Consider the following 25,483-nt stretch of genomic DNA (forward strand, 5'->3'; position numbering starts at 1 on the left):
AGCACGACACCTCAAGGCTTGGCCCCACCGATCGATAGGAAACATTGCTGTGTACGTGCACAGTAGCATTACTGTACACGGGGCATATAAGTTGGTAGCTGCTGGCGAGCTTTTAATTGAGTGTCAATGGACATGTCTGCCACGGTGGGGAGGTGGGGAGGGTTTTCCATGTAAGGAATGTTCGGCACATAGTCCTTTTGTTTGCTTGTTTATTTATTTATTGCTGCTGGGAGTTGGGACAGACTGTGCTGATTGAAACAAACATGCCACAGTATGTATATTAATGCACAAGTCTTCCAGCCAAGGAGGGGTGTAGAGGGGGGGGGGGGGGGAGGGCATCATTTACTGCCTTGTTTTTGATACTGGAGCACAAGTTCAGGTTTCAAATCTACTTATTTTATTACACATATAAATCAGAAAAAAAATGCATTCACAATGGCCTCTTGGAAGTTTATCCCTCTGATATCACCATAAAGAGGTCAGGGGTCGGGTTAAGGCAGAGGGAGGTGGTGATCAATAACATTTATCTTATCTCATGATGATGATGAAGTAGTTTGTTGTCTTTCAATATGGTGTTGAATGGTCTTCTGACATGAGTTGGTGACTATTGTCAAGGGGATGTAGCTATATAGGCCTATTTGGAGAAGGGGAGAGCAGGCCACGTTGGAACACTTTTGTTATTAAGCTACCTATTAAAACCTGTGTTGTATTACTATTTTTGCTTTGCATTTAGCTCCAAATAAATACAGAGCAAACATTTTTACACTGAATGGATGACAAATTGAGGATAAAAAAGCAAAATGAAGATGTAATAGCCTCAACTAAATTCCATTTCCTCCGATTTCCCTTAATGAACCCTAAAGGGTGGCCCCCAAAGAGCAAACCTGGGAATTTGTAGGACCCAGCAGACCTCCTCCCAGCCCCCGGCTTCACCTGTTCGCATGGACATTTTCTTCCCCCTTTTTTCTTTTTTTTACTCTCTCTCTCTCTCTCCACACTTGGGTTTGCCTTCCATCGCCCCATGATATGATAATGACCAAAGAAGAAGACCTCATGCCTAAAACAATGCTGTCGTACGGGGGCTGCAGCATGCTCCTGCTGGTGCTCTCCGCGTCCCTCGCCGGTGCCTCGCTGGCCGAGATGGTGTTCCGCTGCCCCGGCTGCACGGCGGAGCGTCAGGCGCTGTGCCCGAAGCTCACGGAGACTGGAGTCTGCGCGGAGATCGTGCGCGAGCCGGGCTGCGGCTGCTGCCCCGTGTGCGCCCGGCAAGAGAGCGAGGCGTGCGGCGTGTACACCCCGAGGTGCGCCACGGGTCTGCGCTGCTACCCGACCCCAGACTCCGAGCTACCCCTGGAGCAACTGGTGCAGGGCCTGGGCCAGTGCCGGCGCAAAGTGGACAGCACCGAGACCACCACTCTGAGCCAGGAGCAGCGCGAGCAAACCAGCGGTCAGTTCAGTCAGTTCCGTCTGGGAAAGCTGTTTTTTCCTCCTATCAATATTTAATGAAACTGTCTAGACTGCAGCATGAGGAATAGCAGCCTATATAGCAATAATGCATTGTCATGAATGCTGAGAACTAATCTGTGTCAATAGGAACTGTTACTCAATAGTGTACTTTAGTGTATATATTATTTATCTTTCCTTTGATGAATGCAGTTCATGCAGTACACATGCATTGGGTAATTATAGCACTATAATGCCATCTTTAAGCCATTAGCCATCAGGATGTACATACTTGAAAGATGATTTGATTTATTGTATTTGATTATTGTGTCATGCACACATATGCCCAGCCCCAATATGGGTTTACAAGACAACATTAGTTTACAAATAAGTAGACCAGAAACAAAACATAGATACCTAACACTAATAAACCATCCTGACTTTTCATGCAGGAAATAATCTGGAGGTTTGTACAACCAGTTCAAATCTATAATGATCCAAACATTACTCGTGTGCTTACTGATGCATTTAAGGTGTGCAATCTCTTGACCTGTTTTATGCTTATTGCACGAGTTATATCTCACACTGCTGTTACAAGTCTGCCTTGCACATATGTTTAAAGTGTTTTGAATCATCCATGTTGTGCACAGGGAGAGCAGGAAGCAACACAAGGTGGAACGGTCACCCTGCCCAAGTCAATCTCATGCTATGTTTCAGACAGCTGGCCCCTCCAGCCTTTCCCAATAGGCTATACTACACACCCCCTCCACTAATACCAACCACCTCCCTAAAATACAAAACAATCTGCCTTTAAAACACTGAGAAACAAGGTAGTGGCCCTGCAAAAATTCCCAGAATTACTCTGGGTGGGATGGACTCACAGAGAACATCATGGTATTGATGTTGACATTTCCACAGGGGAGTGGGAGAGAAAGAAACAGTGAGAGGAATGCTGCATTGATTGGACAAGGGGAAAAAAGTGGACTTTAGGCTTTGACCAGAAGTAACTAAACTGCTGTTGACAGTGACTACATTAACTGGCTTGTTAGCTGAATGTATATGTACTATGTTTGTGCAGGAGGATCACAATGAAGCCTAGCGCGGCCTTATGTTTGAATGGGGACAAGTCACAGTTTAGAAGACTCATTAATTGGCTGATTTTGAAGCAGCAAACAGTCAATGAGTGTCCAGTGAAGCCTGTGTGCTTTTCTACTCCTTTTCCAAATCCGTGCTTTGTCAAGAGTTTACCTCCAGACTGACACATGTTTATTTTGGCACTGAACCCACCCTGGCACACCAACTACTGGAGACGGCATTCAAAGTAAACCCCTGTTCTCTGGAAGGACTCTCCAGCAAAATAATAACAATATAAAAAAAAAAAATGTAGGACACTGTTTGTGATTTAGTACTCAGCCATCATGATGACTTAATTCCACATTTTTATGCAACCTTTTAGGCAACACAAATGTATTTCTGCAGGCCTTCCTTCTAACCATAACAGACAAGTTATGAAAAAGGCTTGAATTGCCAGTTACGTAACAGCAAAACAGGAGAAGAAAATCCATGCACACATCATGTGAAGGCTTGCTCGGGAGGGAGGCAATTTGTTAGATGTCACTTTTTTCTCTTCTCAGCTCTGGGCCAGGCTGTGTATTTCGTGTCGAGGTTGAAAAGGTTTGAAATATAGCTCCTGGACGCGTCTTAAGAGCCAGTGAAAGAAGAGAAATTGGCTCATAAAAGGCAGAGCAAGATGCTATTTTTTGGGGAGGATATAGAGGCCTTGTGACTGCAGATGGGAAGGAGTGATTCTTGACAAATTCAAAACTGAAATTGGATTCAAACGACCCCTGTATCATCTTCAGCAGAAGTCGATAGGCCCGGCGTCCACCCACATACATATATGCCATTCGATTTCGCCCACAGATGGTTGCTGTCAGTCTTTGGCCCGGCTTGAGACGACACAGACTTGATTTCCTGTTATAAATTCTGCGATGAAGTGCGTGATAGAAATTGACTCGCTACGGGGCTGTTGCGGAGATTTGGAGCAAAACTCTTCTTAACGTTCTGGCCAGCATCCACACCGAGTCTCCTTTGTTTCCAGGAATGAATCTGTGAATTACAGATGAAAAACAAAACTGATTATATAATACAATATAATTCAGTGGTTGTATTAAGTTGAAGGGGGTTGGTGGGGAGAAGAAGAATGATTTGACTCCCCGGGTCCCAACTTTTCAAAAGGTTTGAAATGCTGCAGCTGCTTTGTTTGGATGTTTATAAGACCTCTGCATCGTGGCATCCGGTTTCTCCTCGCTCGTTTTATTCCAATTAACTGGCGCTGACGCAGAAGAAAAAACCTGCCAGGAAAACCTCATCATTGGACACACGTATTACAGCGTTATAGGCTCATGTTACAGCTCAAATCAGTATAATTTGGTATGAAATGAAATCTGGTTGCAAGGCCATGAAGCATGGGAGGACAGGCTGAACCACTAAGAATGCGTTCAAGATTTAATAACACCTTATTCATTTAACATGTCAGAGGTGGCTTTCAGTTGAGGTTTCACGCCACTTAATTGATCTCCCCCGGATCAGCACTGCAAACAAACAGAGCAGAGGTCAAAGGGCAGAGCCAATATCACCCTCCAACCTGGTACGATCACACGAGAGAAAAAAGAGGGGGACCCAAATCAGTCAGAGGAGAGAATATTTCACTCTCTTTCTTGTTTTAATACCTGCAAAAACACTTAAACATCATATCTAAACCACTGCTTGCATGCAGGGATGCTTAAAAATAGTGGAGCTGATTTGGAGTTGTTTTGTTTTGTTTTTAACAAAACTGATAAGAATTAAATGTACTGGCAATGTACTGGCTTAGTTTTCTCCTCCCTGGTCCGGACCACCGGCGATATTTTCTTCTTTGTCCACTGTTTTAAATTATGGAAGCACCTCATTACAGCAGTAAAAATAACTGGGTAAGTAAGAAAACAGATATTCTGAACTCTCCCGGAGTGCAGAATCAAAATGCAGTAAGTAAGTTTATGATTTAGCAGGAAGATTAGTAGGCTCTGGCCGCAATCCACTCGTGATGGACTCACACTCAAATGTGCTACAACATAAGTAAGGTGTTTGACCTGGAGTAAATTTAAATAGATTTTTACAAGATAAGTTTTATTAGATTGTAAATTAGAAGTGGGGCTGTAGCTAACTTTACCTCGTCAATGAATTGGTCAAACCATTTTCTTGATTAAACGTTTTGTCTATTAAGAAAATAGTGAAAAGTATTATAATTTCCTTAGGTCTATATTGAGATATTTAAATGTCTTGTTATGTCTAACCAACATACTAAACCTAAAATATATTCAGTTTCTATTATTTATAACAACGAAAAACAAAAAGCCACATTCTTTGTCATTTTTGCGTAGAAAATTATTAAAATGATTGCCTTTTTATTTTGTATGATATTCCTATATCAGCGAATCACTTGTGATGATTCCGTTAAAATTAGTTATAAGTTTGGACTAGTTCTAATAATGCTTATGTTAACATGTGCTTCAAATAATGTGCACATGTTAACATAGACATACCAAAGCCATCAACACGTGTTAAAGCATCAGACCAAATGAACTCTGCTTTTGTTAACAACTTGATATCTACAGTTTTACATGGAGTCTAGAGTATCCTTGGTAGACATGAACCCAGGGACTGATTAAAATGGGTCATTGTAAGAGTTTAATAATATTATATAGATCTCGGACAGTATGTTTTTAGTTCAATTTCAGACTTTTACTTGTAACAAAAATATTCCATGTTTCATTAGGTTTAAGCTGAAATGTGCACAGCTGAAATGTCTCAATATTCCAAACTAACTCCCACGAAGTTCCTGCCCGGTCTATTCTCTTTGTTTATGCACAGAATCACTCGATATGCAGTTCCCACAGAAACCTGGACCCAAATAAAGGTTCCCTTTAATCAGATTGGATGGACGTTTGATTGTTTTGAATGGGATCACGCCATATATGACCTCGCGAAGGAACAACTTGGTTAACGAAGCCCAAACAGAGCCCGTTTAGTTGGTTGCAATGGTGCCCATTCTACCTTATACAACTGTTAATTTGTTATTGAGCCTGAAAAAAACAAACCTTTTTTTTTGTGATTATTTTGCACAACCCTATCTAGAATCCGTCTAACATGCTAACAATGGGACGGGGAGGGGGTCTTTTGTATCAATACTGTTCTAAAAGTTGTTATGGGAAAGGAAAATGAGGTGGAAAGCCATCTGGTCACTGGAATAACATTATTAGCTAACAAGGGGCATTCCTGTGTACCTGCTTGGACATCCAGACGGCCTGAAATAGCTCCGAGATAATCCCACTAGGCTTCTCCCAAAAACAGGGGCATTTTGTGCCTTCTCCCGCCCCGGGGCGTCAACTCGAATGTGCCCGTGCCAAGAATCTCCTCGTGCCTATTGAGATCCAGAATAACTTCCCACCCCTCCCTTTCTTTCGGGGGCTGATTTAAAGACAATACAAACACCGTATTGCAGGGGGACAAGGAAACTTTCTGAATTCAATTTAATATATTCACAATTTCACATGAAATATGCATTGTATTGTATATTTTATTCATTGGTTTTCATGGGCTAATGAGTTAATGCAAATATAATTTGAGTTTTAATTGTTGATCCCTGATCCCCTAATTCCCATGTTCATCATCTTGAGATAGACATCATGTTAAGCCTAGGTAACCTCAATTTCAATATTCCTGCTCTACCTTTAGTTAGTGTATAAAACAGTCTTCTGTAGGTTGACCATATAACTTCACCTTTTAAAAGGCTAAGCGGTCATCACCTTATGGATATTCTTCTTCATTTTCAGACACTCTGAAGGTAGACAGCTTGTACCCGGTGACAGTCACGCCACCATTGCAATGGAATAGTAGCTCAGACCTGAGAATTTCTTGTGTTCTCAGTCCACTTACATCCCTCAGTTCTGCTTCCCCACAGCGGTTAATAGTGATTGTAAGTAGTGTCTAAACGTGATGCCCGACTAGTCTGATGTGTTCCAGCTTGCCTGCAATTCACGTCCTAGTTTTCGATCAGGCACAATCGCCCCTAGAGTTTACCCAGCGGTGCCGGTAGTCAGCGAGAGGCCTGGCCTTGGATGCAGCGGTGTGTTACTACGTGCCAGAGCCTGTCCAATGCCACTGCTTTTTGCGGGGCCAGAAAGCCTGGAAGGTAATATCTGCACTCTGCTGAGTTTGTGTTTGGAAAAAAGTCCCACTAGTCCTTGCTATGGATGTTGGACTGCAGCTACGCTTCCCAGTGCCTTTCATCAGCTTCTTGAGTGGCTCAGGTGAGGTGTGACCTATTTCACACCTCAGCGCTGCTTTAAAAAAGCCACATTGAGGGAGAAGAAGAAGTCAATTTTTTAAGGATTTTCAACATTTTGGCGTTTAAACGGAAAATTCGTTTTTTGGGGGTCAGAGAGTCAGAGGGCTCCGTTTCTTATGTTTCTGTGTGCAGTTTGAATACGTTGAACTCAAGTTTAATTACAAGTGATATTAGGTTAGCTTAGCTACGCTGCTGGACGTATGTGGACTGAAATAGCAGCTTAGCTTAAGAAAGTCAACAGAAACATTGTATGCCGACGATTTGATTGTTTGTATCTACGGGGAAAGGGATGGAGCGGAAGTGCCGGTGGTGAGCGTGGTTCTTTCCCTCTTTTCCCCGATCTTTCCATCCTCTGCGACCCGGCTAAGTGCGCCGTTTGCTCAGTTGACCAGAATCTAGACAATCAGACTGACTGACTTCTGGCCTACGTGCCATCTGGGGAATTCGACATGGATCAGTTAAAGAAAGGAAGCCTCTCGGGGCCCATTGTGTGAGGATTAACCCAAGCAGTAGACTGGACAGTAGGCCTTGCTGCTCTGTTGATACTGCTGATCCCAAGCCCACCGCTGTGGAACGGCTTGGACTGCAGAGGCCTAGTGCCCCCTTAAAGTGGGGTCCTGACCCCCTGTGTTTGTGTGTATGTATGTGCGTGCGTTCACGTTCCAGTGGGTAGATCGCTGTCTTCGCTGCATATAAAGAGTGCGTTCAAGTGTGTGTCTATGAGCGCCCGGGCTGTGTGTGTGTGTGTGTGTGTGTGTGTGTGTGTGTGTGTGTGTGTGTGTGTGTGTGTGTGTGTGCGTGCGTGTGTGTGTGTGTGTGTGTGTGTGTGTGTGCTTGAGCGAACATCTCAGGTTTACTCACAGGAGAGGGAGTGATGGTATTGCACTTGGATACTGCAGGGATTATCAAAACAAAAGGCAGCTCGGTCGCCAATATTCCTGAGTGCGTCTTTGGTTTAGCTGCGCTACACACACACACACACACACACACACACACACACACACACACACACACACACACACACACACACACACACACACACACACACACACACACACACACACACACACACACACACACACACACACACACACACACACACGCACACACTTATGCGTGCACACACCTGATTTCAGTTGACTTTTGGCCCTTTTTTTTCGCAAAGAAAGCCAGCCTTCAAAGAGAAGCCAGAGAGAGCATGGCCGAGCGAGCGTCATAGGGGGAAACTGAAGTCCAACAACACCAGATCTATCTGATGGCACGAGGCGCCAGCACCTTGTTATTGCTTCGGTTAGAATTTCCTTTCTCCCGTTCTCTCTCAGGCCTTTTGTAATCATATTCTACAAACCGGATGTCAAATTTACCTCTTGCAGAGAACCACCACCACCACCGACACCACACACTCACTTTCCTTACCCCTGTCCCACAAACGCCTTTCCACAAGTCTGAACGGTCTACAGCCCGGCTTCTTGCATAACTGTGAACTATCCACGACTGCTTGAGCTTCCCTTTTCTGTCGGAGCTTATTTCCCTTCATTCCTTTGGGCTGTGGAGTGAAGCCTTGCATAGGTGAAGTAGACGCTTTCCTTCAGAAAAGTCAGAGAAAAGAAACAGGTCCTCTGGTATATATATTCACCACTTGAATTGCAACCTCCCCCTCCCCCCCCCTCACCCTAGCTAAACTGTGCTGAGACGTGGGCATGTTGCCTTTCAGAAGAATTTGCAATCATATAACATTTTCTCATCTGAAATCAGCTGCTTTCTGAATGACGCTCCTTTTCCACTCCCCACTCCCTGTTTCAAGCCCTTCAACCCCTAAGTATGCTCTGTTGTCAGGAACAACACGTTGGCTTGAACCTGATGGCCTCGCTCTCACATTGTTTGCTCCATCTGTTTGAAGAGTAGGTTTTTTTTTTTGGTTGATGTTTAACAAGACTCCAAGGAGAGAGAGAGAGAGAGAGAGGAGACGGTGGACACTAAATGCATAGCGCCTGGAGGGATCACTGGATGGCCATGGGGACTCTGTTGCTCGTCATAGCTCGAGTGAAACAGTGAAACAGCACACGCGATGCATTTGTTGTCGTGGGAAGTTTGCTGCACGACGAAATATAAAAACTCCAAGCGTTATTCCCATACATTAGCCTGGGTTTGCATTTTCGTACAGTGATTGCATTTGTTTTTAACTTGAGAAAATTGTTCAACATAAAATGTCCCATTCTTCTAGAGGTGGAGTCAGCGATTCTGGAGAGCGCTTGTTGTCAACATCATTTTTTAGTTAAATCAGTGAATATGTCCCTACAGTCTGCTTCTTGTCCTTATTGATGCCTCCACCTTTACTGTGTTCATAGATTGCAATGAATTTGGAGGTTTTCACAGAACAATAATAACCTTGTGAGACTGGTTATAATTTGGACAGACCTGAAATATAGGCTGACATCATTTGAGGAAGTCTCCGAACAGTCTGATCAGTTTGTTCATTTATCGCAACTTTAAACATCTGCTCGGCAAATTAAATCACACAAGCAAAAGGAAAAAAAGCCACCATGGAAACCTGACTGTGACTAAGGGTTTCAGCAGTGGCCAACTCTCTCTCTCTCCCTCTCTCTCTCTCTCTCTCTCTCTCCCTCTCTCCCTCCGGCCCATGGCTTGCTAAGAGCTGCGTGTGGATGCCTAGCCCTGTGAGAAAGGAAAAGGATTGTTGGTGACTCATTGATTGTGCCGATGCATTTCAGAGCACTTAAACAGTCTGAGCTCAACCAACCAACCCCACGTTACCTTTAGAGAATCATTATCCAAAAAACTCAAGAAATGTACATTGCACATAAAGGTGAACCTACGTCAAATAAACAGCAGTGAACGCAAAGGTTTTGTTTGTGGAGGCCTCAAAATGGTGGCAGATATAGGAAAAGTTTCTACTCAACCGGTGGCGTCTATTTCCTGAAGAGTCCATGTGAAGTAGATCAGCTCCTTTATGTTAGCCATTTGCCTTCCTGAATGTAATAAGGACCCAAACCCTGTCATGTTCACCACTCCTCAAGTCAGCCAAATAAGCAAATACAAAATAATGGAAAAAGTTAATTGAATGGGTAGGAGCACACACAAAAAAAAGAGTGAGAAAGAAAGAGGAATACACTGTTTGTTCGGATATGAAGCATGTTGTCCATCAAAAAAAGGAGCAAAGTGCTCATTTTATTCTCCTGGAGGAGCCGAGAGTCACCTCCATAGAAATCCCTCTTTAGCAGGGCACGCCGCTAACTTTGTCACTCTGACAAATGATCAGCGCAATTTGAAACTTATCTCGCAACACTTCCAGCTCCTAAAAAGCCCAATCCATTAGCAGGATGACAGCAGGAGGGCAACGGAGCGGCTTAGTGCACCGGGAGAGGACGCATTGATAAAGTCACAGGTTAAATGCTTTTAGCAGCCAATAGTTTCATCAAAGTGTCCTTGAGCAAAGACAGCAAAGTCCTCTAGTTCCTTTTGTATTTCCTACTCTTTAATTGTTGGCCAACCTTTTTCTGACTTCAATTATTACACTAAAGCTAATCTATAGTGCATAACACTCTCTGTACTTGTCAGTATGGCAGCGTTTAGAAACTGGTGTCGCCTCCCCTGACACTGGCGCAGGAGTTTAGAAAAATCCCAAGAAGCGCCCAAGAAATGTTTCAATTGTTGATTCTACTGCTAAGAAAAAACATGGATGTACAGCAGAAGCGATCAAATCCATGTGCGATCACCGAAGGCTCACCTCATGTAGATAAGCCAACAATGTTTTTGTAATTACTCCTCATTCCTCATGGTGGCGCCAAAAGTTACACACAAACTCTAGCTTTTGTTAATAGAGATTTGATGGACTTAGTCATGTGTGCAGGTGAGGCTGTGGAGCCTCTGCTGGAGCAGGGTGTGAGTGAGCTCCCGGCCCTGAGGAAGCCCAGCAAAGAGGCCTCGTGGCTGGGCCCCAAAGAGAGCGCTGTACGCCAGCACCGACTGGAGATGAAGACCAAGATGAAGACCAACAAGGTGGAGGAGGTCAAACCCACACGGCCCAAACTGGTGAGGCCAAGCCCAGATTTTTTCTTCACTTGAATATGTATTGCACATTTAACTTAACTTAAAATAATAATAATTGAATAAAATAGAAATGTTTTCCCCCATCACTCCTGCAGCATTGATGGATTGATTTTGAACTCTGTTCCAATGCTGCCACTTTCAGTCTTCTGTAATGTCCATTTCTTTGCGTCCCCAGCCTGAAGATATGTGTCAGTTTTTCTCATTAGTCAGTCATCGCTTTGAAGTCAGTTATTAAAACATACTTTTATCAGAGAGCCTTCCCCTCTTTTATTTGAGGTTTTAATTCCCTAGAGCTGACTTTTAATATATTTTAAAGATCTGTAATTTTATATTATTGCCCTTTTATTCATTGCTCTCATGTATGTTTCTGTTTTGGGTCTGCTGCTTTGTAAAGCACTTTGTAATGGAACATTTTGAAAAGTGCTCTATAAATAAAGTTATTATTATTGTTATTAAACAGGATTTCTTCAACAGCTTTTTAAGCCAAATATAATTTGCTTTCTAGTAGTGTACACGTCACATCTGCATAATCTAGAGGGGCGCCCTTAGCTCAGTTGGTAGGGCGTCCCCCCCATGGGCCTTGGCCAGCAGCGGATCGGGGTTCGATTCCAGCCCGCGGTCGTTCTCTGCATGTCACTCCCCTCTCTGTCTCTACACTATCAATAAAGCATAAAAATGCAAAAGAAAATATCTTAAAAAAATATATATATATAAATATGTATAATCTAGCATGGCTAGAGATATATAGGGGTTTAATGTATTTATTTTCAACTTTTGTTTTACATACAATTTTCCCAAATGAACTATTTTCTGATGCAATATGGAGTAATCTGCATCAATTGAACCAGGCAGGCTCTCAACAATATTTGTCTTTTTTTTTTTTTTTTTTGTTACTCTTCAGTGCACCTGTTATCTGAGATGTAACATTACTAGAGGTTGCAGAGCAGAAAGGGACAGTGAGTTTTATATCCTCTGATATGCAGCAATTTGGAATGCACAAAGCATGACAAAATAGGAACGTGTCAGCAAAAAATAAGGAGCACGGTGCCGCCACCCTCTGGCAGCTGTCTGTGTTTGGAAGCTGCACTGAAATTAGTTTTATTGCCGTATTTGAAGATCGTTCAAAGAACAGTCAGTGCTTGAATCTGTTGATAAGTAATAGCAGCACATTTTGAACTAATGTAGAAGCCAATTAAAGAGAATATAATGAAGACCAAATAATAACTTCTAGAGGGTTAAAGCAGACGTGGCACAAAAAAAAATAGTATTTTCCCTTAGTTGATTTTCCCTTCTTTCAACACTCGCACCAACCGCTTCCTTTAATCAAAAGGTGGATATTAACTGACCTGAAAAACACCCGGTTCCTTATCCCGGAGCTGGGACTCACTGGTGAACCCTGGGCATTTGTAAGCGCCATTGTGGTATTTTCCATCTGCCATAAAAATCATATAAAGGTTATTGCTTTACCAGAACTGTCTCAACAAGAAATTTGGCTCTGAATTTTGGGAGGTAAACCCGAGGTCACTGGCAAGAGTTCTTATTCATTACTGGCAAGAAAAGATTATCCACTTGCTCATTAAAGAAAAAAGCCCCTTTAGCGCTACTGTGTGTGTGTGTGTGTGTGTGTGTGTGTGTGTGTGTGTGTGTGTGTGCATGAATCTCTCCATGTGTGCCTTTTTTTTATAGCAAGTCAAACATTGCCTTGCAAGTACTTGCAATGTCTTCCAGCAGATCCTAGGTTTGTGTTGTTTGCATGGATTTTAATCTTAAAAAGGATTTTAAAATGAGATTACAATAAAAGGTCTATAAAAAAGTGAAGGTTTCAGACTTGGTGAAGAATCGTGTGCACATCCAAGAGTGAATGAATAACTTACATACTTTGTACAGAACACTTTCCACCCCAGGCGAAAAACCTGTAACCCTGTGATGTCTTAATGCAGGCATGCAGGCCCGCACACATGACGTTTGTTGTTCATTTTTTCCCCTCTGTTTCTAAAGAGTCAGTGTCAGCAGGAGCTAGACCAGATCCTGGAGAGGATATCCAAGATGCCCTTCAGAGATAACAGAGGTCCACTGGAAGACCTGTACGCCCTGCACATCCCCAACTGTGACAAAAGGGGGCAGTATAACCTCAAACAGGTGACTCTGGGGCACTTTGGGGAAGAGGGTGGTAGGGAGGGTCTACTACATCGCTGGTAAAATAAAAATCATTTGTGGAGCAACTTATTTCAAAGATGTCTGGACACTGGTGCTAATGGAAAAGAAAAAGGATATTTTTGAACCATATTGCCTTTTCAAGCAATAGATTCATTACACGACTTGCAATACGTCAGGCCTTGGAGGATTTTAGGACGATAAAGACTTACAGCTCATTTCAGTCCAATTATTTCACTTTGCATGTAATGAATCTAGACTATATGAAAGTTCCATGACATTGCATTTTTTTTCAGATGCACCTATAGTTGTCACAGTGATCAATGTCATAAAACACTCATGGAAATACCCTATACAACCTTGTTTTTGTATTTGTTTCAGTGCAAGATGTCTCTCCACGGCCAAAGGGGCGAGTGTTGGTGTGTCAACCCTCACACCGGCCGACCCATCCCATCAGCCCCCACCGTGAGGGGAGACCCCAACTGCAGCCAGTACCTCAGAGAGCTGGAGCTGCTGGAGCTCCCTGACATGGCCCAGATATAGTGTGCAAGTAGAAAGAAAGAAAGACAGAAAAAAAAAACTGTAAAGTACTTGGGAACAAAGAACATCTGAGTAAGCTATATATTATGTGTGTGTGTGTGTGTGTGTGTGTATGTGTGTGTGTGTGTGTGTGTGTGTGTGTGTGTGTGTGTGTGTGTGTGTGTGTGTGTGTGTGTGTGTGTGTGTGTTGTGTGTTGTGTGTGTGTGTGTGTGTCGGTAGTTCATTTGAAGACAGTGACATTTGAAATCTTAACCATGAAAAAAGGATTAGGCGATAGAAAGTAACTGCAGATTCTTTTATTTAGGAGAAGTAAAGATATAGATATTCAGTAGATGCCAGCTGGAGTGTTGGTGACTCTGCTTTTACTAATTGTGACTTTTGTACTGTAGGCTACATGTTGAAAAAAATGGAAAGCCTTCGCCATCTTTGGTGTTTTTTAGGTGTGTTTCTGTGTCCTAGCTTGCGGACTACTTTATTGCCTCATTAACAGATAGCGCCATTAAAATGAGAATGCATTCAATTCTGGCATGCCTGTGTGTTTTAACCTTCTTGTGTACTTGATGCACGTTTGTTTGGAAATGATTTGGATTGTATTAAAAGAAAATAAAGAAAACCGATGAGGTTTACGTTTTCAAAAAAATGACATACCGCAGATAAATTCATCAATATGTGTTTCTATATTGTTGTCATGAAAACCTTTTAAAGGTGACATACCGTATTATGTTCATTTTCAGGTTTAACATTGTAATATGGGGTTTTACTAGAAACTGGGTTCTAGGTGTATTATCAAAAGTCTTTATATTTCTCACCCTGCCATTGCTGTATCTCTTTTTTTAAAAGCCTCGGTCTGAGACGCTCCATTTTAGAACCTGTCTCCTTATGACGTCATAAGGTGAAATAAATCAGGGGGTTTTCAACACAGGTTTTCAGAAAGGTGGAGACGGAGAAAAAAGAGGGATGGGTTGTTCTTTCTCAACCTTTAAGGAGTCTCAAATCACACCCGGGACCCATATTCATTTTGAAAAAAACATGAAAAGTGCATTTAGCATAATACAGTAAGTGAACTTTAAATTCTAAGAAGAATCCTGTGAAGGATAATTATGATGATAGATCACTGCATTTTTCTCACGTCTAAAAATAAAAGCCTTTGTGGTGTCAATTTCGATCAACGTTATATGTTGCCTGTCTTTGGATTTTACCAGATAGAATCAATTGTTTTTAGTGCAGGCTATTGAATATTCATTGTTATACAAATTAAGTTGTGATGAAAACATATTTGTTAGTACAAAAGAAAAAAGAAAAGTGGACTGGATTTTGGCCTGATAGTAGACTAACCAACATTGCAATTATTAAAAGGTTAATGAAAGTAGTTGAGCTTTTAATTGTATTTATGATGAAGCCACAATCATAAACATTTCTTTGTGTGCATAATGTCACCATACTGCCCTCTATAGGGCGATTGTTTCACAACATGCATCAGCTTTAAATGTCAAAGCAGGCAGATGGAAACAGCCTGCATGGAGTATCATATGAGTTTCTTCATCAGTATCAAGGTCAGAGAGATAGCAGCCACACACACACACAAAGAAAAAAAACGCACTCAGCAAATGTACCATCTTGGCAGAGTTCACACATGTAGGACAAAAGTGCAGAAATGCATCTTTGAGAGTACATGAACTTTATTTAAATAGTGATTTGTCATTACAAAAAAAAGAACGAGTACATCAATTACACGGCTGGTAAATATTTCACCATAATGTTCACATTAAACTTTCTTTTTTTTCAACAGATTCGGAAATGTTCAAAGAGTCACTGTGTTTTGTTTACACGAGAATCAACAGCATGATATAAGTGTTTTCAAAAGGAACAATTGGCCGATGAAGCCCCTGGCAAAACTCTCCTTATATCACAATGTAGTGACTAGGCAGTTAGAATTTAGATTATAACAATGGCGACAAAAAAAAAGCAACTTTTGAACATTCGGCAGTGCCTGGCCCAAAACCAAAAAAATAAAAAACGAACAAAACAGCGTTCGACTGCATCCACACTTACAATTGTTTTCCCTCTGTTGTACTGGAGAGTCCCTCATTCACCAACACCATGGGTCGGTATGCAAATCAGAATTCAAAGTGGCGTGGGGCAGAAGGCACTTGAATTTACATACAAACTCAGCAAACTCCATCTTTGCAGGATAAGGGAGCCCATAAAAACCCTGGGAGCAGGTCACCATCAGTGGACAGATTTGCCTGCATGTGCGGTGGCAGCGAAGACCATTCAAGGTGGAAACATAAACAACACAGGGGCCCTTTGCATACGATTTGTCTGTGGAGGGAAATGCACCTTTATTTTTGTACAGTAGCTGGGCCGGTGAGAATTTAAACAAGAGCTTTTTTGTTTGTTTTTCTTGTTCTTTTTTTTGTAGCTGAGAACTATAAGGGAATGAATGGCACATACAGTACAGTACAGTACACACACACATACAGACAGACACACTCACGAGCATGCACACACACTCTGTACATACATTTACAAACAGTGGACGCAGTTGTCTAGACTTGAAAAAGGCCTTTTTCAAAGAAAAAGAAAAAAGGAGAAGCAGTGCAATACACTATGTTTGTTTATGAGTCTTGTTCATGTACCGTTGGTCTGTCCTCACTTTATCAGGCCTTGAACGCCTATAATGCAACCATGCTTGACAAGCAGTGGAGAATAATGAGCTACAGTTAGGCATTAGTGCACCGTGAGGAGGACGGAGATTTAGACAGCAAAGAGGTGTCAGCATTGTCAGTTTTGACTTTGATTGAGATTAGTAGTTGAAAATAACCATCTCAACTCTTCGTTTTATTTTCCCCCAAAATGTAACGTCAAACTTTTATGGACACGTTTCTATTTCTCGACTCTTGGCTGCGGGAAGTAGCTGGGCCCAGCCAAGAAATAGTCTGGCACATTAAAAGGACCCCCTCTCCCCCCCATTACACAGCAAACTATTGTCTTACGCTTACTTTTCTGTACGGAAAAAAACAAACAACACACAGCGTTTAATTAATGAGCTTTAGAGAGGTGCTGGAAGGCTGCTTTTCTGTACATCTGGACTTCAGGCATACCAGCTGTTCCCTATCCTCGTGCTAGGCTAAACTATCCAGCTCCTGGCTCCAGGTTGAGATTGATACAGAGAGCGACGTACATTTTTCTCATCCAACTTTTTGCCAGAAAGCGAATACGTTTTGAATTTCCGTCAATTGTTAAAAAAAAAATTGAAAACAGGCATATGGCTTTTTCTGGTTTACGCTAAACAGACAATGATGGCCATCATGCTGACACGGCTATGGCGTGTGAAATATGCTGTCAGCTGATTCTGCCTTGTCTACTGCCCACTCATGAGTAGGTTTTCCCCTTGCGATGACAAATAATATAAACCCAATCTCCTACAGGAATCTGAAGGGGCAGGGTCAAACTGAAGAAGTTCTTAGCCTATTTAACATATATAAATAAGCTTCTTACATCAGGGGGTCAGTCACGCGATTAACATATAGTAAAACGTTGCTAATTTAGACTAGAACTGACTCAAGTCTCTCGAGTTGATCTCCACCATGACAAAAAAAACAAGAGCAAATAATAATTTTTTAAGCCACATTAAAAATATGTCTTGTCTCGGGATTTCTTGGAGTAAATTAAGCCAACAACTCATAGGAACACAACATATTATCAATATCATACAAATATATATATATTCCTCTATCATCTACGGATATAAAGAGGCGAGGTGTTAGCTGACCTCAGACATAGTACACACAGTCAGTGGGGGGGAGTTAATACGTGTGCAGATTTTGACCTAAGCAAGCTTTCTCAGTTCACTTCCCCTTAAAAAAACAAAAAAAAACACACACACACACACAAAAAAACAACAACAACAAAGCAGTTCATCAGGCCTTGACCATAGATACAAGCATTTGTGCGATATTTTCCTGATCGGCAGTCGTTACGTGTGCTAGCTTGATTGGCAGTATTTTTTTAAGGGAGAACAGGGGGGCGGGGAAGCTCGACTTGGCTGTCATTCGTTGCTGTTGCTACTGCTGTCCAGGTCCTTGCACTGCAGGTCTCCCCCAGCATAGTTGATGCCCGGGATCTTCACTCCGAAGCGGTCCACGCACCAACAGATCCCCCTCCTCCGTCCGCGGGATGGTTTGCACTTTGAAGTACAGGGTTGAAGCATGATTAGGATGATGTCAAAAGCAAGACGGCAAAGCTGATGTTGATGCAATCGTTGTGTAACTCTATGAAAAAGACGAGTCTCCATACCTGTTTGCGCTTGAAGAAACCCTTCTTGTCACAGTTGGGAATGTACAGAGAGAGAGCCAAGACTCTGGAGGTGTCCTTCATGCTCTGAATGAGATTATCCAGTCTTCTCCGGCAGGGCCCCTACACACGTACAGAGAGACACAAAGTGTGAGTGTTCTGCACGGTCCCAATGTGTGTTTGTGCACCAGCGTTACAGATTAAGGTTCAACATGCCCTTGACATTTTTTTTGTGAAATGTCCTCAAAATACCTCCACTAATGAGGACTTCAGTAATGTGGCATTGCACTCTGTTCGCACCCTTTCGCCACGTGTGAAGTTGGCCCTGTGGAGGCATCTTGGGTGATTTATCAAAGCTGGTTTGTGTAAGGTGCTCCGAGGAACTTTCAGTTTGTGTTAATTCTTGCACCCCCTTTGGACAAAAGCGGTAGTGTTTTTGCTACGCCAGCTGTTGTTCTAGGGTGAGCGTTGCCATGACAAAGGCATTAAGAAAAAACATATAAAAATAGCATTTTCTGCACTGTCGGTCTCGTTCGCTGTAATTTATAATCTTCGGAGGACAAACGAGACTGTTTCAGAAATATTTAAAAGTTCCACGTAGCACCTTTAATAAAGCCTGATGCCATCTACTGAACTGAGATTTATTTGTTTCTGATATAAAGAAAAGCAAACATCTGTTCGTTTGCCAACTTCCAGACAAAATATGGTTCAGAAAGCTGCTCCGAATCTTGATTAGTGAAGCAAAACACTTTTGTTTGTCACTCTGGAATGCATCTGGGTAATCCCTACTTCACTTACGAACTCAGGCTCCAGAATGTCCAGGCTGAGCGGGGAGAAGTCTGAGTTGGTGAAGGGTCCCAGCCGGGCCAGCTGCTTCTTGCGGTCCTTGGCCTGCTTCATGGCCTGGGCCTTGCGACTGCTGATGTGGTCCCTCCCATATAAGGGCACCTTGGTTTGGGGCAGCATGGACTCGGGCACGGGCAGCATGGTGTCATCCAGAGATTCTCCGTCTGATAGGGAGGCAAAGACGGATGAGGTCATGGTCAATCGTTATCAAGCATGTTGGTGACTCATTCGAATGACCCTGTGGGGGGTTACCAGTAAACAGTCAGTTAAGTTTACATACTGTGTTTCACATTCCAAAGGCCGAACAAACGTGATGAAAGCATTTGGCAACATATCAAATATTTGCAAATCTGCATTGTTTGCATCCATCAGATCTCTTTCCATGTATGCTGTTTTGTTAAATGGCTTCTTACCATCATGACTGTCATACTATAGCTTGCATATTCATAGTTGTGCATGTGTGAGTAGAGCAGGGGATACAAACAAAAAGTGGGCCCATTCATAAAAACATTGCTCCACAGTGCTACTGGCGGTCAAAAACACCACAGTGTGCCTTTAATCTCACCTACAGTGCACTACAGGCTGATAAATGATGTCTCTTCCAAACATTGCTTTTGAAATAATTCAAAACTTTGGGTTTGCCTCAATCAGTTCTACTACTGTAAAATATATATGAGCGTGGTGGGGATGACAAAAGACGGAACAAGAAGAATGTGTGCCTCAACAAAAAAAAGTCCAGCTGCCATCAACTGAAGCTTGATTCACACAGGATTACTATTATCAGAGCAGAACTGTCTTCGCCGTGCGACGGTCGGTAATTTACACCGGAACTTTACAAATTACAGACATGCAGGATTAAAATAACCAATGATACCAATTATGACGAACAACTTGATGTCCACAGGCGTAATATTAGTCCTGTGTGAACAGGGCTTCAAAGCATTTTTCTGTTTCTTTCAAGAGACTGTTTGAAGAGGGGTCAGAATCATGAGCACTATGATGGCTCCCACCTGGAAATGTAGCTATTCAAAGGGCTACAATAAAAGAAAAGAAGCTAAAACCAAGAAGAGTGTTGAACCTGTGATTGTCTCAACAAGACTTGATGATTTCACAGCACCAGCTGAGAGCTTTTCAGCACAGTTTAGTGGCCAGTGGCCGGTTTCAGATTGGACTTGTTGACATACGGGACAACTTAGCCTACATTTATGGCAAGTTGGGTTTTGGGTATATGTAGACCAGGGGTTTTAAAACTTTTATAGCCAGTGACCTAAATGACATATTTAGTCTCACCCTGGCAAGGGGGCCAATGATAACATGCCATTACACTTGTCATGAGGCAAGCCACCAGAAACAGCCGCAGCCCAGTTTTGGGTTCCAACCCCCCCACACACAGAAAACCCTCATGTTCACGTGCATCTTACAATTGTGCAAAAATACAGCTCCTTGCTACATTTCGGGGGGTGGGGGCACACTTGCCCCTTTCCCACGCCCCACCCGCCAGGCCTATATAAGATTAATTTACTGTGTCCTGGCTAGAATGAGCATCTGCGGCTCTCTTTGGAAATAGGACTTTTACCTGATATTACATATAATGTATAGCTTGAAACATGCATAAGCCTTGGACCTTGGACTGAAGCCCATATACTGCTGTGTCACGTACTCAAGTTCCTTTTCACCTTGGACAGATTGAAAAACCCTGAATGTAAACCCCTACTTCCCATCTCTGCAATGACGTGATCGCTAAGCTACTACTAAGCTAACCCAGGGCAGTGAAACAAGGTCACCATCGCCTCCTCCCAAACCAAATGATGCTTTAAAGCTCCCAAAATCCCCCCCCCCATGGACACACACAGCCATGATGATGATGAAGATAAGAGTGAGGTCATCCCTCCATATAATGACACTGGTAAAAGCATGGAGAGATTTCCCCCATCATCTAGTTTCCTGCTGACACAGTGTTTCCTCCCCTCCCTCCCTCTGTCCCCCCCTCCACAGAGAAAGCCGAGGCAGATCAGCATGCGATTGTAACTCCAATCAAGTCCTCACTTGTTAATCCTCCAGCTCGTCTAATCTGACCTGTGCTGACTGATGGCGTCTTTCATTATCTCTCTCTCTCTCCCCTTTCCCCCATGTTTGAATTAGATGACGTGGTAATCCCAGAGAGAACCAGGAATTAGTGACAGGGGAAAAAAATAAACCTCCTTCCTTATTATTACGCCTTTATTTGCTCTTGGCAAAAAGGAGTTCCCCCTTTCCCTTTGCTTTGCTTCGTCTGCAAAAACGACGTGATGGAATCTGCCCAGCTAATGTTGCATGCAGGTAGAAGTATAGAGCTCAGTTTCGTTTACATGCCACTTGGACACATGACAAAAGAAGGCAACTACATACTCCATCTTGGTTCATTCTCTTCTGTTCTTTGGCACATGATGAATGTTCACAATGCACACGTTCATTGTGTTGCATCAATGCCACTGTGCAAGGTCACACTTAATGGATGTGTTGAAAAGGCTCATATTACCTTTTTGGCCGACTCCCATGAATTGCAATTTATTATGGGTGCACTCATCCAGCTATAACCCCACAGGTGTCTATAGTTTGCACATGGGCTGTGTTGAAGTTAATGACGAGCAGACAGATGGGGGGGGGGGGGTGGGTGGGGGAGGGGGGGTCAGTAACCCACGCTCAGCCTGCTTTCTGCTGAATCACTGCACACACTGGGACTTACAAAAGAGTGTTGGGAGGGGCGCCGGGGACAGTGTGGGAAAGGGAGGACAATGGCAAAGGGAGGGGGGTGAGTAGAAGATTTTTTTCATTTCACAGATGCTGCGCTGAAAACTGAAATTATCGTTATGCAATTGATCCAGCTCCTCCTTTGTACGTGCTTTGTAGGTTTTTTAATATTTATGTGCTTGCGTGTTTTTAAAGCTATAGTGCGTATCTTCTGTTGCCCCCATGAGGAATGCTGTTGGCAAATCTACATGATGTAGGATTTTATACCTTCTCCTGTAGAAGGTCCAGATTTGTTCTTGGGAGTAGAATCAACATCTGAAACATTACTTGGGTGTTTCTTGAGTTTTTGGGACAGTGTCAGGGGGCAACACCAGTTTGTAAACGCTGCCATGCTGAGAAATACAGAGAGTGTTTTGGGAAGCTGATAGGCTTTATCAATTTTGAGTCAAGAAAAACGTAAGCACTGACGTGCGGTTTGAAAGCCCTTTTTGGGAGGGCCATTGGAAATTAGCGTATGCTGTGATGGTTGTACATTGAAGAATTGTATTTCAATTGTCCACAAGCATCTGTCCCTATTAAATAAACAATATCATTTGAAAATGAGTGAGAGAAGGGAATCCTGATCACCAAAACAATAATAAAAAAGCAATGTAAATGCCAGGGCATATCAAGCATATCTTTGATAAGGCTTATTTGAATGCAACACTGATACATTTAAATGGCAGTAATTCACTGCTTCCCCCTTTCCTTATCTTTCTCTCTCACTGGACTACACTCTAACTGCTGCTCAGCCACTGTTTCTCCAGTGGTGTAACACAGCCAGCGAGATTATTTATGTTTCCAGAGAAGCTTTGCTCCGACACTAAACCGCCAATCTGGAGGAAAATAAAGCATGAGACAGAATGGAGAGGGCCAAACTGTGTGTGTGTGTGTGTGTGTGAGTGTGTGCATGTGTGTGTGTGTGTGTGTGTGTGTGTGTGTGTGTGCGAAAGAATAGGGGTGGAAAGATGAAGAGGGACAGTAGCCAGGCAGGGGAAAGAGGAGAAGAGGCAGTGTGGTTGGAGAGAGAATAGAGAGACAGAGACAAAAAGGTTGGGTCAGGTGAGGTGTGTGGGAAAAGGGCTCGGACAGGTGGTGGGCGAAGACATGGAGGACAGGGGGCCAAGGTGACAAAAGAAAAGCCTTTTGAAAGCCTTTTTAAAAACAGACAAAAGCAACTTTATAGAGGAAGGCAAGACGGTCCCAATATGATTTCACACCTTGAAGAGAGTGAGCCCAACGCAAAAGGGACACCGGCCAAGATTTCCCCCACAAAGCGCTTCCCATGCAGGCAGCAGACACAGTGACTGTCCCTGAACTGCCATTCAATTGAAAAGGAGCCAGACAGGAGCCACGGCAGTCAGAGCACCACCTGTAATCATCTTTCTCCCCTTGTTTAAATGGCCCCGGGGGCGATAGAGGCCAATCACACTAGAACCTACTGATTTACTGCAGCCAAGCCCCCCACCAAAGACCAATAGATGACAGGCTTATTGGCGCCCCAGCACCCAATTGTCGACAGAGTTCACGGGGTCAAGAAGCACAGGGAGGGGAGGAGGGTGATTTTGAGTTGTGTGCCTGGGTAATGACAGGTGTCAGCCCGCCTTAAAGAGCGCTGTTAGTTGACCCACATCAGCCTCACTGGCTCCCGGAGAGACAAAGAGAGACTCACTTAGGACTACTTATACTTCACCAGCTTTTTTTCTAATCTTCCCCACCACCAGGAAATGTGAATCCATAACCCACATGTTGGAGTAAAGCTATTATGACAGGCTGTGCAATAGTCTAAGTGATTGTTGGACTGCATGGTGATCACTGTCTGGATGTCATTTCTCAATCTTTCTTTATTCTTTATTTCATCTGCCACTGAATATCTGGCTGGCTGTGTGTGTGTGTGTGTGTGTGTGTGTGTGTGTGTGTGTGTGTGTGTCTGTGTGTGTGTCATTTTGAGGGCTTCATTAAAATTCCTGCTCAGACAAGGGAGGAGTAACATGTCCATCCAGCTGTTTGCTATTTCTTCTCACCACCAGAGCCCTTTAGATCACCACTCAGATGAAACACAAATTGTGCAATGCAAATTGCAATAGAAACACCATCAGAGCAATGTAATAAAAGTTTTGGACCACTGCCAGCCATACAAATCTGTTTATGTATTGTGTCTTCTAAGTAAAATAGTGGAATATACTACATGGTACACAAGCTAAAATGAATTTGAAAAAGAAGCTGCCATCCATTAATGATTCAATGAATTTAGTTAATTAATGTTCCATTAAAAGTCAGTGACCTGTTTAATAATAGGCCTTTAATTACAGCCATACTAGTGATCTGAATCAGTCATCTCCGCACAGGGCCTTACCTTTTGACGGATGCATCAGCTTGTACAACTTCTCGTTCCTGCAGACCCCGCGGCCGTGCAGCAGCGCGTGCAGCGGCTTCTCCTCGCCGTTCTTGGGCAGGCAGCGGAGGCCGCGCGTGCACGGCCCGGTGTACACGCCGCACGGCTGGCCCTCCTCGAGCGCGCACGTCAGGCAGCAGCCGCAGCCGGGCTCCTTCACCAGCTGACAGCCCACCGGCACCGGCGGACACATGGACAGCGCCTTCTGATCGCACGGCTGGCACGGCACGAATGACGAGCCGCAGCCGGTAAAGCTCAGCAGAAGGGGAACCACCAAGGAGGAAAATCTCAGTAACATAGCGCGTTTCTCGTGTAAGAAGATGGAAAAGCTGCAGGGGGATATTTTGGAAAACGCAACTGATATCAACTAGGCCTATATCTTGTTTATCTTGTGGTGTATTCTTTCTTTATGAAAGGTGTGAGTCCAAACATCAGTTGGGGGGATGTTGCCTTTTTCCACAGGTGCCCTGCGTGCCCAAGTCCCAAATATTACTGCTGTTGCATCCGATGCCGGCACTCCACAAATAGAGTCAGTCGAATCCTCCTTCGACCCTTTCCTCGCCAATAAATGGCAAAAGAAAAGAAAATATCCTTTCAGTGGTGCCCGGTGGCGTTTACGCGCAAGCTGTTCGTCTCCAAATGAGAAAGAAGGAAAGCACGAAAGAGCCTTGGGAACGCTGTCGCTCTCTCTCTCTTTCTCTCTCTGTAGGTTATTGTACCCGCACGGTTTGTGAGCAAAATGTAAAGTCTGTGGCTTTGAGCTTGCCTTTTACAAAAAGAAACTGCCAGAGGCGAAGCCTATAACGATGGGTATGTCAAACAACGTTTGGAAGGGGGAGGCGCACTTGTCAACTCCGTGCGCTGCCGATGCTGATTTCTCAGGGCGGGTGCTGGCATGCCTCCAGATCTGCCAGATACGAGAGCATGCTCCTGAAGGCGACTGAATAAGTCCTTGTCTCCCTCGCTGCTGCAGAGTGGCCGTTAAGTATCCCCCAGGCTTTTAAAGACACAAATGTTATCATTATTTAAGTTGTGTGTGCTTAAAGAACAAGAGAGATCGCTTCTTACAAGATCACTCTTCAGCCAAGAAGGTTGTGGAAACTTCATTTAAATTGCTGACGAGAGTTATTTCAATGACAGCCAGTGAACCTTCAAACCATGCTGCTGGAATTAGAAGTCATCGTTCAAGGGTGGAGGGGGAAAAAGCAGTGTTAGAGTTAAGGGAAGAGTCAAATATCAACACGGTGCCATTACTGCAAGAAAGACAGAAACAACTTGGCAAGAAAATGTGACATAATTCAACAGAGTTCATGTCAAGTGCTTATTATCATGAAATGTGGTTTGTATTATTCATAGAATATCTTTTATTTTTAGTCAACAGAACGGAATGACTTCTAGACAGGCATTGGAAAATGCCAACAGATTTGTGTTTAAAAGTTGCTTTTATGGACCAAATTCCCAGTGGGAGATTATTGCTGACAAAATATTTATTGGTCCATAAATTACTCTTCCCTTAATGTGATTTTTTATTTCTTTTCACCATGTTCTCCAGGCTAAAATGAGATTATTGTTTGCCAGT

At 43.2% G+C, this 25,483-nt stretch overlaps 2 protein-coding genes across 2 annotated transcripts; one reads left to right on the top strand and one right to left on the bottom strand.

Moving 5' to 3' along the window:
- The first annotated feature begins 1,012 nt into the window (after window positions 1-1,012).
- Window positions 1,013-14,273, top strand: igfbp2a (insulin-like growth factor binding protein 2a). Its single transcript, XM_080052921.1, has 4 exons — window positions 1,013-1,447; window positions 10,704-10,885; window positions 12,902-13,042; window positions 13,439-14,273. The coding sequence occupies exons 1-4, from the start codon at window positions 1,027-1,029 to the stop codon at window positions 13,598-13,600; spliced, it is 906 nt and encodes a 301-aa protein (XP_079909047.1). The 5' UTR covers window positions 1,013-1,026; the 3' UTR covers window positions 13,601-14,273.
- A 992-nt stretch (window positions 14,274-15,265) lies between these two features.
- igfbp5a (insulin-like growth factor binding protein 5a) lies at window positions 15,266-24,633 on the bottom strand. Its single transcript, XM_080053068.1, has 4 exons — window positions 23,866-24,633; window positions 18,693-18,904; window positions 17,898-18,017; window positions 15,266-17,787 (listed from the first exon to the last, which is right to left on the bottom strand). The coding sequence occupies exons 1-4, from the start codon at window positions 24,200-24,202 to the stop codon at window positions 17,650-17,652; spliced, it is 807 nt and encodes a 268-aa protein (XP_079909194.1). The 5' UTR covers window positions 24,203-24,633; the 3' UTR covers window positions 15,266-17,649.
- Between the last annotated feature and the right edge of the window lie 850 nt (window positions 24,634-25,483).

The sequence above is a fragment of the Ammodytes marinus genome (genome assembly GCF_949987685.1).
Source record: "Ammodytes marinus genome assembly, chromosome: 24".
Classification (NCBI taxonomy): domain Eukaryota; kingdom Metazoa; phylum Chordata; class Actinopteri; order Uranoscopiformes; family Ammodytidae; genus Ammodytes; species Ammodytes marinus.